This window comes from Megalops cyprinoides, chromosome 1 (genome assembly GCF_013368585.1).
Source record: "Megalops cyprinoides isolate fMegCyp1 chromosome 1, fMegCyp1.pri, whole genome shotgun sequence".
NCBI lineage: Eukaryota > Metazoa > Chordata > Actinopteri > Elopiformes > Megalopidae > Megalops > Megalops cyprinoides.
The window spans coordinates 42,683,562-42,701,442 of record NC_050583.1 but is presented as its reverse complement, the minus strand read 5'-3'; the positions used below and the strand labels follow the sequence as shown (position 1 = coordinate 42,701,442).

The 17,881-nt window shown below is 43.3% G+C and overlaps 1 protein-coding gene across 1 annotated transcript; it reads right to left on the bottom strand.

Moving 5' to 3' along the window:
* Positions 1-3,511: 3,511 nt before the first annotated feature.
* On the bottom strand, positions 3,512-8,746 carry LOC118773800 (sclerostin-like). Its single transcript, XM_036522891.1, has 2 exons — positions 8,435-8,746; positions 3,512-5,619 (listed from the first exon to the last, which is right to left on the bottom strand). The coding sequence occupies exons 1-2, from the start codon at positions 8,661-8,663 to the stop codon at positions 5,204-5,206; spliced, it is 645 nt and encodes a 214-aa protein (XP_036378784.1). The 5' UTR covers positions 8,664-8,746; the 3' UTR covers positions 3,512-5,203.
* Positions 8,747-17,881: the final 9,135 nt, after the last annotated feature.

Sequence of the window (17,881 nt, the reverse complement as noted above, 5' to 3'; positions counted from 1 at the left end):
AAAAGAGCAGCTTGTGTCAGTCAAAACACTACAGAAAATAATAGGTCCTTTAAGTGCTTTGTGTTTCAGAGATAGAAGCGGCGGGAGTGGGCAAGGGGTTTCAGGAAGGAAATGCGGATTAAAGAGCCATAGACACCCAAATACCTTCTGCAGCGCCTGTGTCAGTGCTTCTCAACATACGCTCTTCCTCAAGTCCATATCCCCGTCCCCCAAGCTCCATTAACCCCTCTCTGGTCCCCTTCACACTCTGGGCTTACAGCCAGCACAAAGCTCAGGTGACATCACATGTTCTACTTCTCAAAAAGATGATATCATGTGTTTTTGTGGATCATGCCCCTGACAGCCCCCCCAACCACCACCACCACTACCACCACCACCCCCACCCCATAAGTGGAGCTGACCCCCATGCTTCCGTGATCTTTGGTATGTGTTTGCTGTCATAGCAGAGAGAGCGATAAAGGTGTCTGTTTGGCTTGGACATTTCCTAATCTTTTAAACAAATAAACTTCAGTTCAGCACCCGGAGTCCACACCCAGCTGGCAAGGAGCTTTGTGGCATGAGGACTGTTACAGCAAACTCCATGCGAATATGCTGCAGGGACCGCTTGTCTGCATGTTTGCTTATTGGTTTTACATCTGGATGGATTAATATTTTCTTTTTGCCTTTCGCCTCAGTGAACCCAAGCCTTTGCAGGCTGAGAAATACTCCCCCCACCCTGCCGCCAGCTCTTGTTTGTTTGTTGTTACTTGAAATATTTATTGATTGTCCCCACTTCCTTCCCCTTTGCCTTTTGCATTCCCTTCTGTGTCTGGACTGCACCTGGCAGAGGTCTGTATGCTCTGGCTGAAGGCACTCACCTGGCACTACTGCCCATCTCCTCATGTGTATGCTCCTCCAGACCCCTGTCCAATCCAAAGCTGTCACCTCTTGCCAAGATTGCATCTCTATTAAACATGCTGAACCTGGGAGGACAGCATAAGCTGTGCCACTGTAGCCCCTTCTGCTGCAAACTACTACTTCACTTCTCCAAAGCCTTACACATCCGGCACAATTTATTAATTACAGCACCTCTTGCATCCCGTGCCATTGCCAAGTCCTGATCTGGTTAAAATTTGTGTTAAGGCATTAGCTGCACGTGACCTGAAAAGGCTACAACAGCACAAGCAATCCCTGATACATCCGCCATCGCCCATATGCGTTTGCCTGCGGATACTGGACTTGCTGTAGGTTTACATTGACACAACCGTGAAAGGCTTTACAAAAGTATATCCATGTCCAAAGTTAATTTAATCCCTGCAAAAAGTAATATATGTCTGTAAAGTGCTTGACTGGCTGAAAGGTTGTTGAGCAATGGTATAGGCAATCTACTGGAAAATAGCAAATAGAGCATTTGTTAGGATTGGTGTGTTCCAGTATGATTTAGGCTTGCAAGAAAGGCAAAGCATGTGGTTTCACATCCTCAAGCTTTACTTCCTCTCCTTTCAATGATGACCAACCAGGACCAGTATGTAAAGGGTCCTTTCAGTGACATATAGTTAACTGGTTGGCACAGAAATCAGTTGTAAATGGTGATGCACAATCTACTTTATTTGACTATTGCATTTGCATTGGCACACCATCAACACACGCTGGTTCTCAGCACCGGAGTGGCAACCCTTTATTGAGGAGAATGTTGACACAAACTGTAAAATAGTTCTGTGCGCTGTTGAAATGAGAAATATGGCCATTTTCATGATATGAGATAAACAGACAGCAGAAACCCTAAAACACATTTGTGAGAGTCATCTGTTGAAGTTGGATGTTGAAAGCGAGTCTGTATCCATTTTATAAGAAACATGACATTCTGAGCATTATGGTAGTCAATGTCTTGTGCTGAAAAGCCTCTGATGGTCATTTGAAAAGCCATGCAGGTTAGTGGTAGTAGGTTAGTAGGTAAGTGTGTGCTTACAGGACAATTGAGAGATGAAATTAAAAAAAAAAAAATTAGATTAAAAGAACTGTTGTAACTGAAGACTCAAACCCCATCCTCAAAGCCCCCAGACAGTTTTAGAGCAATAGTACAGATAACTACATGCAGCACTCTTTGAAAATGGTTTAGTATAATATTAGGGAATCTTTATTTATAATCTAAAGCACTTTCTGACCTATCAGTTCCATGGGTTTTCCCTTTGAGATTTGGTATTCGCTAAATGGTCAGGAAGTGGTTACAATCCCACCACAACTGATTTATATACGTTCTTACCTTTCCCCTTTCCGTTCTTATTGACTCGGTCCAATGAGATATCATACACCTGGTGTTAAGAATGTAATTGGAGCCACCGTGTCCGAGGGAAGTGAAGTTGCTGCTGGGGTGTAGCTTGTTCATGGCCCCTTGTGCTGCACAGCTATTCCCCATGACTGCAGAGGCCTCGAGCCGGAGGTCTGTGCGCAGGAGCTGTAACTCAGGGCAGATGCTTTGTCAGCATCAATTTTTGAAGGTACTGCTCATGCTCTGGATCCACACATTATGCTTGAATTACTAGGAAACTGTATCCGTGCCAACAAAGTCTGAGGGAAACCATGCCATGTCAAGTGGCTTGGATATTAAAAATGATGCTGTGAAATCAGATACCATCATCAGATACAGGATCAATTAATACAGAACATTTAGCCTTGATTTTCACTGACTTGTTTATTGTATTATTTTTATGCAGAGAGTGATTCCGTTGGCTTTCCTTTTGTGGGGTTTCTGCTTTGCACAAGAAGATTAGACAAGTTGTATGTGAGCTTAGAGAACTCTGAAACAACCCACTTGCCAAACATAAACGTCTCGTTTGGAGTCATACACAAGCCTCAGGATCCTGCTGGTTGTGCTCTGGGAGGCCCTTACCTGACATCAGTGAACCATTGTCAGACTTAAGTGCCTTGCAGATATAGCAAACACAGGATGCATTGGGGTCTAGTGGAGAAAGATAGGCTTGCAAGTCAAAACTTCTCAAAGCCTAGAGCTCGGGTCTTTCGGAACCCTGAAAGCCGAGACAAATAAACAGCTGAACGATGGGCAATGGCTCGTGACTTGAGGATGAATTCTGAGCGTCCGCCTGTCGGAACAAAGGAGATGTTGCTGTGGCAACTCAACTGTGTACGTCCTGTGAATTCCTTTGTGCAAATTCCTGTTTCACCCACTTTTGTGAATGAATGCAGACATTCCCAGGAACCACAGACCTCAGCTTCCTAATTGCTCTCCATTGTTGACAAGAAACACACTGAGAGAAGCTCTTCACATGTAGGTACAGGTAGCACGGACACACAGCTCCACCAAGGAAGTGTCGTGAAAAGGAATGAAAACAAACTCGCTCTTTTTTCAAATATATTTTGCTTTCGTTTATTCACGTACTCTTTTTCATTTGAAATTCACTATTACCTTACAATATGACAATAATGACTAATCATATGACTACAAAACGTTGCATAAATAATTTAACTGAAGAAATAAAAAATAAATATGAAGTTAATTCTTTGTAATGGTCCCTCTAGAGTCTCTGTAATCCCCCCCCTCCCCTTTTCTGCTCACTGCCAGGCAAGGGAACCACTCCAATAGACCACACAGGTACAGTATGTACAATCTGACTTTATGCCAGCGTCGCTGGTGCTTAGCACGGCAACTCTGCTTAAAAGACAAATTCCCTTCCAGTTGCTATTTCAAACACACAATTGAAAAGAAGCAAACACTGGTAGTGCTGTTTACAAAACAGAGCAGGAAGCAATAGAGAAAAACAAGTACATTTGAACAATGTACGGAAACGTGGCAATAGTCTTCATTGCCTGGAAATAGCTCCTGCATGCCCTAAATGAAGGTCCTCAGCGGCACAGAGCGGCATGACACTTCGGTCTGCCCTGTGAGACTAAACACATCTTCTGCACTTCTCCAAGCCCTTTCCTATGAGCATCCTGTGAGAAATCAGCATGAATTATAACAATTCTTATTTATATGAGTTTATTCTTATTGTTTCACTCTTCCCTGTTATGGCAAAACATAGACTGTGCTCTGTCCTCACATTCTGAGTTCAGCTTAGATAGCACTCGAGGCATTATGACCTGACAGTGGCTGTGTTTGGTTGAGTCTCTGTTGCAGGATTCAGTGTATGGCAATGCTACAGCCTAGATTACAACATTCAGGTCCCCCCCCTTTTGAATACTTTCTGGGTAACCCCCCAAGGACCTTTTTTCTTCTCTTGTCATAAACAGGAAACATAGAAAGGGAATGACTTCTGATGACCCACATCGCAAACAGAGGAGTGGGATCATTCAGGCATTAACAAAAGTCTCAGTTTTGGGTAAGCGTAATAACCGTTGTGCAGTTGACTGAGGTAAGCTGATCTTGGAGCTCCTCGGTCTGTTGCCCAGTCATTGATGGTGGTGTTGCCTCTGACTGACAGCCTCCTTTGACAGCAGAGTGAACACTCCAGAGAAGCCCCGCTGGCAAGAGTTACCTCACCTTGCAGCACAAGCATGTGGCCTGGAGAACTTCCAGCAGCCTCAGACGGGGGCGTGTGGCCTTCTGGGCCTGCCAGTGACAGCTGACCTCCAGGGCCCAAGCACCCGCCAGCGACCAGGCCACAGAGGGCGTGCTGCTACACATCAAGGAGGTGGAACCAACTCGGCTGCAGAAATAACCTTCTGCCTCAGGGACACGGTCTACTTGGAGGACACTTATAGTTTTTAAAGCAGTGAGATTGGCGTTCCCCATTGGTTGCACTCAGAGTAATTTTACCTTTGGTGGGAATTCTGTAGTTTGAACAGGACCTTGCCACACACTTTTGAAGACAGGTTCAGTAACTGCCATCCACCTCCAATCTATTTTGCACCAGAGTGTCCATCACTTCGATCCCCCTGACCCCCCCCCCCAACAATGTCCTAAACAGTCACAGTGTCCCGTTCTGTAGCATATTACAAGGAATCGACAGAGCATGCATGTCCAGAGAATGCTGGGGATAGCTCTAGTGCACCGTGAAAAGGACGCACACCATGGAAAGTCCAGCACACAGCTCATGGTTTGTGCGTCCCTGCTTCTCACGCTCTAGTGGAGGAGCGGTGTGCATGCTTGTGTGCGTTTGTGTGTTTGTGTATGTGTGTGTGAGTGAGTATGTGGGGGTGTGTTTGTGTGTGTGTTGGCTGTGTCTGCATGTGCGTGTATGTTTATATGTAGATGGACAAGGGGTCCTCAGTAGGAGTTGCCCATCTCTGGGGTGTTGCTCTTGCTCCTCTCTTGGGCCGGGCGGCTGCGTTTCTTGTTGCGGCGGGGCTTGGGCGAGGAGGGCTCCTTGGCCTCAGACTGGTTATGGTGGCGGGTGTAGCGCTTGCACTTGCAGGAGGTGACCACACGGATTTTGTAAGTCCGACTGTTGCCGTGTGGGCACTGCAGTTGAACGCGCTGGGTGCGTGAGTGCGCTGGGATGCAGCGGTAGTCGGACGCGCTGCTGCGCCACCACTTGCCCCGCAGGATGGAGTTGGGCAGTAGGTGGGAGGGCACACACTGGCCTGAGCACACTAGCTCCTTCACTGGCTTGGCGCTGCGGCAGGACCCATCGGTAATGTAGCGTGTAGAGCGTAGCTCCCGGCAGCTCAGCTCAGAGGCACCTTGGGATGGAGGGGGTAGAGGAGTGGGTTACAAGAGCCACGTGCCACTTTCCACCATATTAAAAAATAGGTACTTTCCATCTTTGTACGTACCACACAACCCTTCCTGCAGAGGAAAAAATTTCCCACTGCTGCTTTTTTTCTTCATTATCATGCCAGTCAGGGACATTATAGAGTGTGGTGCCTTGTATTATTTACACAAGGTTTTAGCAATGAAAAGTGGGCCCTGAGTATCATTGTCCTACACACCATGAGAAGAGTGCTTTTATGAAAGGATTTACTCGGGAACTTCATAAAATCCAGAACTTTCTGAAAACAAATTTCTCAGCTTTAAGATGTACCCTTTACAGAGCAAGCGTGGTAGATGTATCAGGTGTATGCCTCAACTTCACTTTTAAACTGCTTGACTTGAAGGAAAGAAACACATCTTGTTTTTGTTTTTGAGAATTCATTGATCTATGCTCTGTGTTATTGGCTCTCTTTAAAAAGTACAGAGTGAGGATTTTGCCACACTAACTCTTAAGGTCAAATGTCTGTTTTTCACGAGACTACTTTTTACCCCTGAAATGGAATCAAAAGAGAAAGCTGCATATGCACATTGAAATGATTCTTTAATGGTTTACCATGGAGGTCACAAGCAGAAGCTGCTGCAAAAGCAGGCTTCTTTTCCTGACACCCATCCACCTGATCAAGAAAAGTGGCAGAAAGGAGCGGATACACTCCCCTGAAGATCTGCATTCTTTTGTGACTTTCTCTGGAGAGTCGAACAAAGGCTCTGTGTCAGATGACTTAAAAATCTTTCCATCCTCTATGTACTTGATATTGGGCCATTGTAGAGCCACAGCAGGGGGATTGTCCTTATGCTGAATGTGGAGAGGAACTGGAGGTGTTCCAGAGAGAGGTCAGCATCCCTGGCATGACCCCTGAACCCCAGCCAATCGGAGTTAGAAAGAGGGGTCTGAACCACCACTGCAGTGAGAGCTCTTTGTGTATCACCACCATGGACTCAGAGCATGCCCTGATTTGGTTACAAACATTAAGTGCATTATTTGTTTACTTATAAGGGTTGATATGTCTCAATTACAATATTGTGTTTTCCCTACATTATTTGTAACTATGTGCAGGGTTGTCTGGATGTCTGTATTGGAAATGAATAATTGTTGGACACAAATTGCCACAGAGCACTTGTACACCTGGTTGAAATTGGTTTAAATAATTATGCAAGAGCAATTACTACAGTAATCCCTTTCAAGCGGAGGTTAAAATATGCTTATATGTACATGCACAGAAAATGGTTAAACTGCTATGAATTAGGTAGGAGTCAATGTTAAAAAGACCATTAACACTAAACTTGCAATGTAACTCTTACTCTCCCTGAAGCATTTCCACCTCTTTCTCAGACATTTATGTGTCACAAGTGCAATTAAACAGTTATAACGTACAAAGAGACTGGACAGATTTTCATTAATTCGGTAAAAAAGAAGCTATTTAATTGCTCAACTCTTAACATCCACTGCTATTTCTATGCCTCTGCAGAGTGCAGACACAGAAATAGTCAATGGGGGAAATGCTGGAACAGTTGAGAAATGTACACATCGTTTGATGGTAGGGGGAACCGACCAATGTCGTTTAAGAAGAATGTAGATGTTCATGCAGAAGTATTATCAGAAACTGCACTAATTGTTGTAAGATCAAATCTGAGGTCCATGCAATGTTTTTCTGCTTTACAGTTTGCAGTTTTACAGTTGTGATTCCAACAATCCTCATTGCTTTTCATTCCTGTGATAATCATAGTGTGTCTGCATGATTATTTTGAATTGAGTAAGGCTGTATAATTAACTTCAAAGTATATTGTCGGTGCTCAACACTGAAGTGCCCCGTATGTTGACATATAGGCTTCACCGTCACATAGTCACCAAAACAAAGGTCTGATACATTTTTCCACACCTCTGAAGACTCCTGACCCCTTTGGCCAGGAAATGTTCAGAGAAACCATATAAATAACTTTTTTTTTTTTTTTTTTCTAAAGCGCCTGCCTCGCGAAACTATTTCAATTAAAATACAGGCGCCAAAGCACTGTTGAGTTTGAACCTCAGCGCGTGCGAAGAGGCTCTTTCAAATTGCACATTTAATCCGGCTTTAGAGGGTTATGTGAAGAGTCCTATGTCAATATAATCGCTCTTTACGCATTTGAGGTCATGCTTTGGACCCATGACTATAACAAAACTTTCAATAAAACAATGTGGTCTAGTAACAATATCTAAACCCACTGCATAATTATGTGTAACGCGAAAATGAACAAATTGTTGACAAATGTATATGTTGCACCATTGAAATAAACAGTAGATGTTCAATTTAAGTAATTTAAAACGTAACTTTAAAAGTGTAATTTAAAATATATTTATTACATTTTAATTGTATTTTAATTTATTTAAAAATGAACACTTGTAACACCCTCAATTCCCATTTATTTGTGATATTTCATGAGGTTCATTACGTCTAATGCGCGCCTGCCGCAATCCAACAGTCAGGCGATATACAGATAAATAAAATGAAATGCATATGCGAGCTGTGGTTGTTTCTCAAGAATGCCAACACAAACATTTCACAACACAACACTTCTTATCAAAACATTATTTTAAATGTTAACACATGTTTACTTCATATGGAAATAAACTTCATAGTTTAACCCACAAGCACTTGTAGACATAATCAAAAACCAAATTCAACGTTTTTGCGGTTCTGTACCAACCAGATGCCTCCTTTGCACAGCGTGTCCCATATTTCTTATAAGGTCAGTTTTTAAAACCCTTACCATACGAGGGGGTATTAGCAGATCTCCTCCGTCCTCCGTGTTTTGGCCGATTCATTGTATTATTAGACATTTGTAGGGGTTCATCCGGTTGTGGCGTTTCTTCGGGGTATTCAGGTATGATTTCTGTGGCATCATTCTTTAAAACCTTCCATCCCTGCACCGTGGTACAGCACCCCTGCAGCAGCAGCAGCGCCGAGCTGAAATACATGAGGACGAGAGACACCTGCATCGTGATTCTTATCGATTGAGTCCGATACAAGGACGCAGCTTCCAGATGCACACGGGGGTCACGTTGTACAATTCCACCCAGTCACGAAGTGCTCCAGCTATTTAAGTACCTCTGGTTTCGCAAAAACCAGACAATTAAGCTCTTACACAAAGTGGGAGGGATCCAGCCGCGCCGATTCATTGAGAACCCGGCGGGGCGGTGTGTGAGCAACTTTGGAAGTCCTCTGCTGTGGCAGACAGCGGTTCTGCGTGTAATCTTTTGAGATTGACATGCTTCGATCATTTCCCACTTTCAGTCTTACAATCTCTTTAGCATTAATTTCAAAACTATTCAAGTGTTTTTTTTTTCTTCTTCAAACTGACTAGTGATGGCTCATTAAGATATATGGTCTATGTTCGAATGGTTATGTTCCTCTCCGTATGATTACCTGTACAACTGCAGCACTAGTTAAAATACACTTTAGTTGATAAGGATCAATATTTTCAGTAATTTTTGCAATAAGACAATAAAAACATCAATAGTGCACACTCAAATGTGGATTCAAAATTGTATGCAATAATATTATTGGCCTTAAATACAAAACCCTCTGAGAGATATTGAAATGCAATTTGTGAAGTCAAGTTGAATACTGCTCATTTTCTGAGACACTTAAGGTGGGTTTCTTAACTGCAGATGTTCATAATTAAAAACAAAAATACATAAAATGTATGACAGAAAAATGAAATAATGAAAATCTCTATCAACCCCTTTTGGTATGGCAATGCCTTTTTATCCACCTATTTTTGCCTGTTGAACTTTGTTTCCACAATCATCCAAAGGCCCACTGGGTGTCGGTTTTAAATATTATTGCTCCCTTAACATTCAACAAGAAGTCAGGAGAGAAGAAATGTCTTTCTTTGAAATTCTGACTTTGGCTGCTCAATTCAGCAGTGTGGCTCCTTGGTACAAATGCTGCCCTCTTGAGGAAAAACAAACAAACAAGCCTGTTACTCAAAGAAATTCTGATTATGGCTTCTTTTGTTTGGCACGTTCCCAAACGGGCTCTTACTGGAAAACAAAGCTCATTTAGGAAATATGTGTACCTACCAGCCCAGTGTGTATTATTTAGCAGCTAAACAGTTCCTGGAAAAAGATGGTCAATGTTTCATGTTTTCACAGAATGTTCATTCATCCCCATTGACCTGTTTCCACAGTTATTTGCACCCGTAACTATGGCCACCTTTTCAGGCACAGCAGGGATCTGGGAGACACGCAGGTTGTTCCATTTTTCATACACTGATAAAAGAGCTCATAACCTGCATCGCTGATGTTGAGGCATTCCTGTAAACAGCACAGCCTCTATATGAGCTACATGGAAGTTATTTCAGTGGTGGATGCTATATCCTCTGGGAAAATATCTGCATGGCCGAAAAATGGATAAAAACAGATGAATGGCAGTGTGTGTTGTTGCTCCGTGGATAGTCAGAGAAAGCCACTGGCTGTCTCCCATCGAACTCGTGACTTTTTTCCTGTTTCTTCCGGAGATACATTGCAGCGGTGCACACGATTATGGGTCTGGAAAGAGGAGAGCCGTCTTCGAGGCCTGTCCGACGTCTCATCGCTCACACTTGTCAGCGCATCCGTGAGGAATGATCGCGGCACTCACCACAGGCCCGGGAGTGATTGCACCCTTCACTCCATCCCCGTGATTTGCAGGTCCTTTTTATACTGCTGCCGGTCTCTTTACAGAGAACACCGGCTCCGGCCTCGTTTCATCATGATAACAGTTTGAGTACGCTTCTCCAAATAAATAGCAATCAGATGAGATCCAGATTCTGTGGGGACTCTTTTTTATATACACAACACCCAGAGAGAGCTTTTAAAGCAAACACAATGTTGAAGCAGAATAAACAATTCAAGTTAACAATTCAAGATGGGCCCCTTATTACTTCAGGCTCCGTCGGACTGAGCTGGTTGATCATAAAGATGTATTATTAGCCCAGACGTCACACATCATTTGAACTATCTGGAAATGGGGAAGCATTTCTAACTAGTGTTATAAGGTTTAGGGTTATTTTTCAACAATGAATCCCCTCTTCACTTGTGGTCATGTTACATTATTTATTTCCCTACCCAAAGTGCTTTATCCAAGGGGACTTTCATAGCATGCATCTAATGTATTTATACAGCTGGATGTTTGACAAAAGCAATTCAGGTTAAATAACTCGCTGAGGGGTAAAGCACCAGTGCCCCAACTGGGACTCAACCATGCATCAATCTGGCAAGTGAGTGTTGACACTTTGTGCTTTTACTTTCAAGCCAGTAACACCTGCATGTAGACAGAAATATGCCTCCTCAAGATATTTGATTCACTTTACAGTCATTTACAAAAAAGAAAAAATATATATTATTGGAAAAGATATTGCCTCTCAAAAGTATTCCTCTGAGTCTGGTTTCTGTCTAGTTTAAAACTGCAGTCCAATATCACAGGTTTTGGACTGGCGTGGTTGAACTGCAATGAGTGAACAGTATATCAGTATATATGAAGTTATATGAAGCATGTACTGTATATAGTTACAATAGTATGCATGAAGGATAGATTTCACAAACCTGTTTTAAGATGAAGTAAATGGAAATAGGTTTCATATTTTGGTGAATATGTCCATTTGTTAGGTCTTAACATATATTTCATTGGACAACAACTGACAGAGAAAAAGGATTATTCATTTATTTTGCAAATGGAAAAATATGTCAAATAAAAGATATCTGAATTTTCTTACATGACCTCTGGGTATTTTACAACCCATTTATCAAAACTGTGCAGGCAATGACTTGCCTGATTGTGCATTTGAGAAAAAGGGCAGTACTGAGGTGGAAACCAAAGTCCATAATGAAGGCCAGAATGTCAGTGACTGTGACTACAGTACACTATGATTAGACCTTGTACAAGAGCAGACCAGTACTGACAAATGGAGCAGTGCTCTGTTAGTTTCATGTTTGGACTGTGATCCATAATCACGCCTATCAATCTGACATGCATTAGCCAGTGTCTCAGGTGAATGCCATTGAACAAAGATTAAAACAGCTGACTAAACTACCACTGTATATAGGTGCAGCCCACAAAACAAATGCATATTAAAAATCCTGTGCAGCACGAATGTCATTTTAAATACTCAAATGTTTTATATTTATTTTCATGGGGATTTAATGTACCACTTTGTGTTGTTTTTGCAGACACCGTAACCCAGCCTTTTTTGAGGAGGAATGAAGGGAAGCATTAAACCTGGAAGTGTGACCCAAGCTGCTTTTCCTTCAAAGAAGGGGTAAAGTAAGACATGAATGACTCAGAATTTATAACAAAATATTGAGCATATGCCTCAGACACATGCTGTTATTTACTCTTTTGCAGGGGCTGTTTATTTGCATACATTTTTCTCATGCACCAGTATGCCCATAATCATTGCATGGAAGCTGTTGAATAGGTACAGCAATGCTAAGAAAATGACTCTCCCACTCAGAACAGAACTTTTTCCCTACCTCTCCAAACTATCTCTCAGTGTTCTTTGGTTCCATTCTGGCTTTTTTGCATCCCATAGGCCCTGGGAAGGTGCTCAAGTCATGAGCCAAACCTTTTCAGCTTTACTGTTCTTGTCTGGGCCATCTTGTCTTTGTGGCAGTGCATTTAATTTTCTGTATTTTAAAAAAAGGACATCCCAAAACCCCAAGTGTCTCTATTCCGAATCTGCCACCTATGGGAAAGCAATCATTTCAAGCTTGCCCCAGGGACTATGTGAACCTCAGCTGTGGGTTTACTGGGAAGACCTCACAGTCTACTGGCCCATGTGCTAACCGCCCAGGCTCCTCAAACCACACCTTGGCAAGCAGCTGGCCACAGGTGCTATACTTAGCATCTCCAGTAATTACAGCAAATTATTCTCTGCAATTCTGATCATTTTCACTGGCCTTTTTTATAAGATGTTCACATTTGTGGCAGCGAGCTGTGGGGAGGGTCAGGGGTGCAACAGGAGAGGGGAAGGGCAGACAGATCTGTCCACTTCTTTGAATAACTGACCAGCCACCAAAACCATACATCTGGCGCCAGAATTGATGACTCCAATGGGATCTCATAGAGGAGAGGTAGACAAGGACCTTGCATGCATCAGCCGTGGTCATGAAAACCAAACTTTATCATGGCATTCCAAATGGCTCTCAGTATCAACTGTTCTTTCTCTCTCTGCACATCTGTATTTTCTCTCCTCCTTGTCTTTGTTTGCTTGTTTTGCTGGCGTGTTTTTGTTATTGTCCAGATTGCCAGTTTTGTAATGCTTTTATCGAGTCCAGGATTGCCAATTGAGATTCAACAGAGTGCCGTCAGTGTTGTCTCTCATGCCTTGAAATTCTCTTTCCATTGGTTTGGCAGTGTCATTCTTGCAGTGACCTCTGTTGGCTGTGTGGGGTTCACAGTCAATGTTATTCATTAAGCAGCAGTGATGTGGCTTTACAAGACTGTGTTGTACAAAAAGCCATATATTTTCTGCATTTATTTAACCTTCCTTTGTAGTAGGAACTCCAGCTTTTACATATTCAGCACTGCTGAACAGGAGTAGGAGATGCAGTTCATCGGATTGTGGCTAGATAATTGGTAATGGCAGATCCCTGCACACTGAGCCAGGTTTATCAGCCGCAGGCATGGTGACATTGCGACTGAATGCTGTGTCAGTTTGGGGAGCATGATTATAACCTTTGTTGATGTATTTCAAGCAGGGGAAAGTTACTCCAAAGGTTGGTAATTGCTGTGGTTGTCATACGTTATTGCCAAGGATGAACTACAAGCAGTTTAATTCTCCCTCCCTATATCCCATTTAATACATATGTGTACAGTGTTTTAAATGAGATTTTTAAGCCTCTTCTGAAGGATATGCAGAAGGAAAGATTCAACAGAGAAAAACTCAGCATGGGTGTTTTCTAATAACCCTTGTCATTTTTTTTGTAAGAAGTCAGTGAGTTTTATACTTTGTATAATATCTCAGCTTTATCTCAAGTATTTGCTAGTCAGCCTTGCAAAGTATTTTGGTTTCTAATCAAATAGATATGTCTTGAAAGTTTGATTGGCAAATATTGGCAAAACCATTAAATTTTCTTGAAGTTTTATAATGATGTGTTGAATTTAACCAGGTTTACTCATTGCAAATTTCAGTTCAACCAACTCAATATGTTCTATTACTTCAGTAAGGTAAGCACTGGTCCAAGGGTCAAGCCCAAGGGTCCTTTAAAGTATTATTTAAAATACACCACAGGACACAACTTCCTATTGGGGTCAGTCTGTAAATTGACCAAGTAAACACAAAAAGCCTCAGCTCCTTATCCTGGACTTTGGTTTGACTTGTTTTCTTACGGATGGTTTTGAAAAGGGTTCACACGCTTGATTTTTATGAGCTCTGTAAAATTGAGGAGCAAGCTCATAAAATAAACCCCAGCTCTCTGATCTGATCTCTATCTGATCCAGTAAAGACAAATTATAAACAGGAATAATGAAAGGCATCACACCATGGTCTGTCACGTAAAGTGGTTTGTGATCAGGTCTGGGGTAAAGCTATTCTCCACCCACCCACAGTGTAGCTCTCATACTCTGTTTCAGTATGTACAATTTGGCCAGCAGTGTGACTAAAAACCAACGGACAAAAAAACAAAGCAGGTCAAACACACATAATATTGTATATAGTCTGTGTCTGTGGCTCTGTCAGTCTCTGCTTTGTCTTCAGAATAGGCACAGCATTGATGATGGTTTAGACCGAGCAGACCTATGCTGGATGCATACGAACCTTTTTTTCAGTCACAACCAACTTAAACAGTAGGGCAAAGGTCACCCGTATTAATCTTAACTGTATTTGTTTTATGTTCTCAAATATCTCGCCTGCGAACAATTACAATGTGTTTAGCCTGCATTCAATTAATTGCACAATGAAAGTATTAAGCAGGTTGTGCTTAGCTGCAACTCACAGCTAAATATAATGTTTAGACAAGGTATTTGGGTACTGTGACTGATTTAGTCTTTAATCACAGCTAATCAATGTCGGTACCCCTGAAACCATTGCCTAGACTGATAAACAGTGCTTACAATTTAACCTTCTCTACCACTTACAGTACATTTACAGCTCAATTTGAAATGGAGCAATTGAATGAAACCCAGTGTAGGGTTTGAAAAAATGGATAAAATATGTGTGTGTGTATATATACTGTATATCCCTGCTACCCGGCTGAAGACACAGTACTACAACTTCTGGATACCACAGTTATTTGTGTGCTCCTGCACTCTCCCTGTCTTTTTCGCAGGGGGCAGGTTATGAGTTGGCAGAGCGGCCTTGTAAACGGAGTCATCCACTGGGGTTGCGCCCTTAACCCTTCACCATGCCAGGCTTCTGTAAAGACCTGCTGCTGGACTGTGTACCACAGCTCATATATGCCATCCCACTGCACACGCGATAAGCACTTCCCGAGGGGCTCCGTGATAAAGTGTTCTTTCTGCACATCTTTTTCCCTCTATGGACATATTTGATAAATCAAGGTGGGGCGATCTGGCTTAGGGCCATGTCATTGAGGTCATCACGTCCCTCATGCTGCTTCTGCGAAGTTCCCATGGCTCTCTACAGTTGACGCAATTCTTTTTGGTGTGGGGGACCTTGTTCTTTTTCTTATTTAAATTTTTCCCTTCAAGTTTTGGAATTTCAGTGGGCGGTATCCCTCCCATTGGGATAATGAAGACAGCAGCATGTCACTTTGAACTCCTGGTTCTAGTCCAAATACACTGTTGTCACGGTTGACCATGCGTGTGAGGGTCCTGAATGTGAGCCACATATGGGGATATCCATAATAACTATCACTATGTACAACAATAACTCTCCAGCCTCTGTCATTATTTTCTTTACTGTTATGATTGTTAATGGTAATTATAACAAGAATGCAACAAGGTTTTCATGTGGATGCTGTGTCTAATTTGGTTAATTTGAGTCCATTATGTTTAATGATGCACTGTGATCAAGATCTTCCTTGAAAACAGCCATATCTTTATTGTTATTCCTACTGTAGTGCTATTATTTCTGTTATGCTTGTACATACTTCATAACAGAAATCAAATGAGATCTACTGAGAGCAAAACAACAAGCCAAGTCACAGGTACATTCCTCTCTATGACGACCTCTGTGACCAGGCATGCAGACGCTCCCGCCAGCTTGGAGAACCCTGGTTTGGTCCCCATCAGCCAAGCATTTCCCATTATGGTGCTCTTGACATGACAGCCTCTTTATAAACATCAGCCACCCTTGGCAGGTCCCTGCAGGAACGACGGACTGCTGTAAAACAACAGAGCTCGGGGAGATGAAACGGGCGACACCACTCTGGGAGCAGGCGCTTGGAAGAGGATCTGAAGCCCCTCCAGTCCAACCCCCCACCCCATTCCCTCTAATATTTCCCAATAATTAGCGCTGCTCTGCAGATGTGCCCCCAACCCTCCCCCCCTCTCTCTTTTCGTTATGGGAGCGTTCTGTGGAATGCAATGGGGCAAGTGGGGGCGGGGGGTGGGGGGGGATTGGCGAACGAGTGCATCATGTGCTTTCCATTCGACACAATCATTAAACAAGAGGAGGAAGAAGAAAGGAGGAAACACATGAAAAGAGCCGGTTAAAATAGCCAAGTGCCTTGCTGCTCTGAGGGCAGCAAATAAACAGCCAAGAGGGTCGGCGGTAGGTAGATGGGCGAAGACCTGGGATCTAACTCTGGCCTTGAGCGTCACTAAACACATCACCCCATGTTTCTACGTGATGAACTCCTTGGACGAAGGCAGCCAGTGGATCGGAGGCAAACTTTGCGAGGGCAGCACTGCGTGATCAGATGAAAACATGTGGTCAGAGATGAGGGCTGTGGGAGGGGCCTACTGTATTTACCTAAACCGCTGGTGGGCATCCTGTAGTGCTGAATAGGACGCATTCATGACCCTTTGGTTATCGGCATGGGTCAGATGACTCAGGGTGAGTGCAAGCAGTCAGGTATGTTACATGTGTGTACATCCAGCCTACAGGCTGCCAGCATAATTCAGGCACACATACAGTGTTATGTATAGGGGGCAGTGGTGTGGTATAGTGGTAAGTAGCAGGACACGGTACCCAAAGGTTGCCAGTTCGATCTCCAAGTGGGGCACTGATGTTGTACCTTTGAGGAGGGTACTTCAGTGTGTCAGTAAATATCTAGCTGTATAAATGGATAACATGTAAAAAGGCAATCTATATAAACTGGATTAAATTGCTTGCCAAAAAAAACACAGTGATATTCACATAGTTTCCTATGATCCCCCTCCTTTGTTTCAAGAGTGTAAAATCACTTTAAAGAAACTGGAAGCTGCCCAGACTGCCTGTTGCTTGCTTTCAAACAGAGCCTGCCTGACAGAGTCTTACCCACGGCAACAGAAAGTGAGTGCAGCCAATAATCTCTGCTGCCCACTGGGCTCCTTGGCAAAGAGTTGGCCTTGCAGGGCCACAATGTGTTGGGGGGAGGAAGAACGATGAGGAGGGTCCTACAAGGACACAGCTAAGATTGATATCGCTACAGGAAGCATATAACCCTGCATCATGCTGAGAGTCAGACAGGGAGAGGGAGATAAACACAAGGGTGCTCAAAGATGGAGAAAGTGAACCAAGAGAGTGTCTGTCATGAAACCAAAATGACATTTTCAGAGCCAAAAGGATTAGTCAAAGAAAATTTCATAAAGGAATAATAACATACACAGAGCCTCCACGTAAGACTATTGCAGATGCATGGTTTTGCTATTGATGCTGCTGGCCAGAAGATGTAGTCCCAGGGGCTATTATCAGGAGAACTACAAGCAGTGACCAGGATGGAGAGGAGGCTGGCGCGACCCCCGCCTCCTCCCCGGTGGATCCCGCAACCTCCCCCATTGACTCTGCCTCATTATTTTGCTCTGGTTGAACCTGCTCTCCTCTCTGACCCTGTTCCAGGTCGCCTGCACTACAGGAGCCATGACGGCGACAAGGAAAAGGCCCCTGGACCAGGTCCCTGGAGGAGTCAACAGCTGGAGCCGAGTGAGCACAGTGACTGAGTACCATACATTACCAGGGAACTGGCCCAATTTGCTGAGGTATTTTCAGTGGTCCTACAGGACTCCCAAGTGAAGGCAGCATGTCAACTGCGGCTGCATCTCTCAACCATTATAAATGGAAAACAGCATG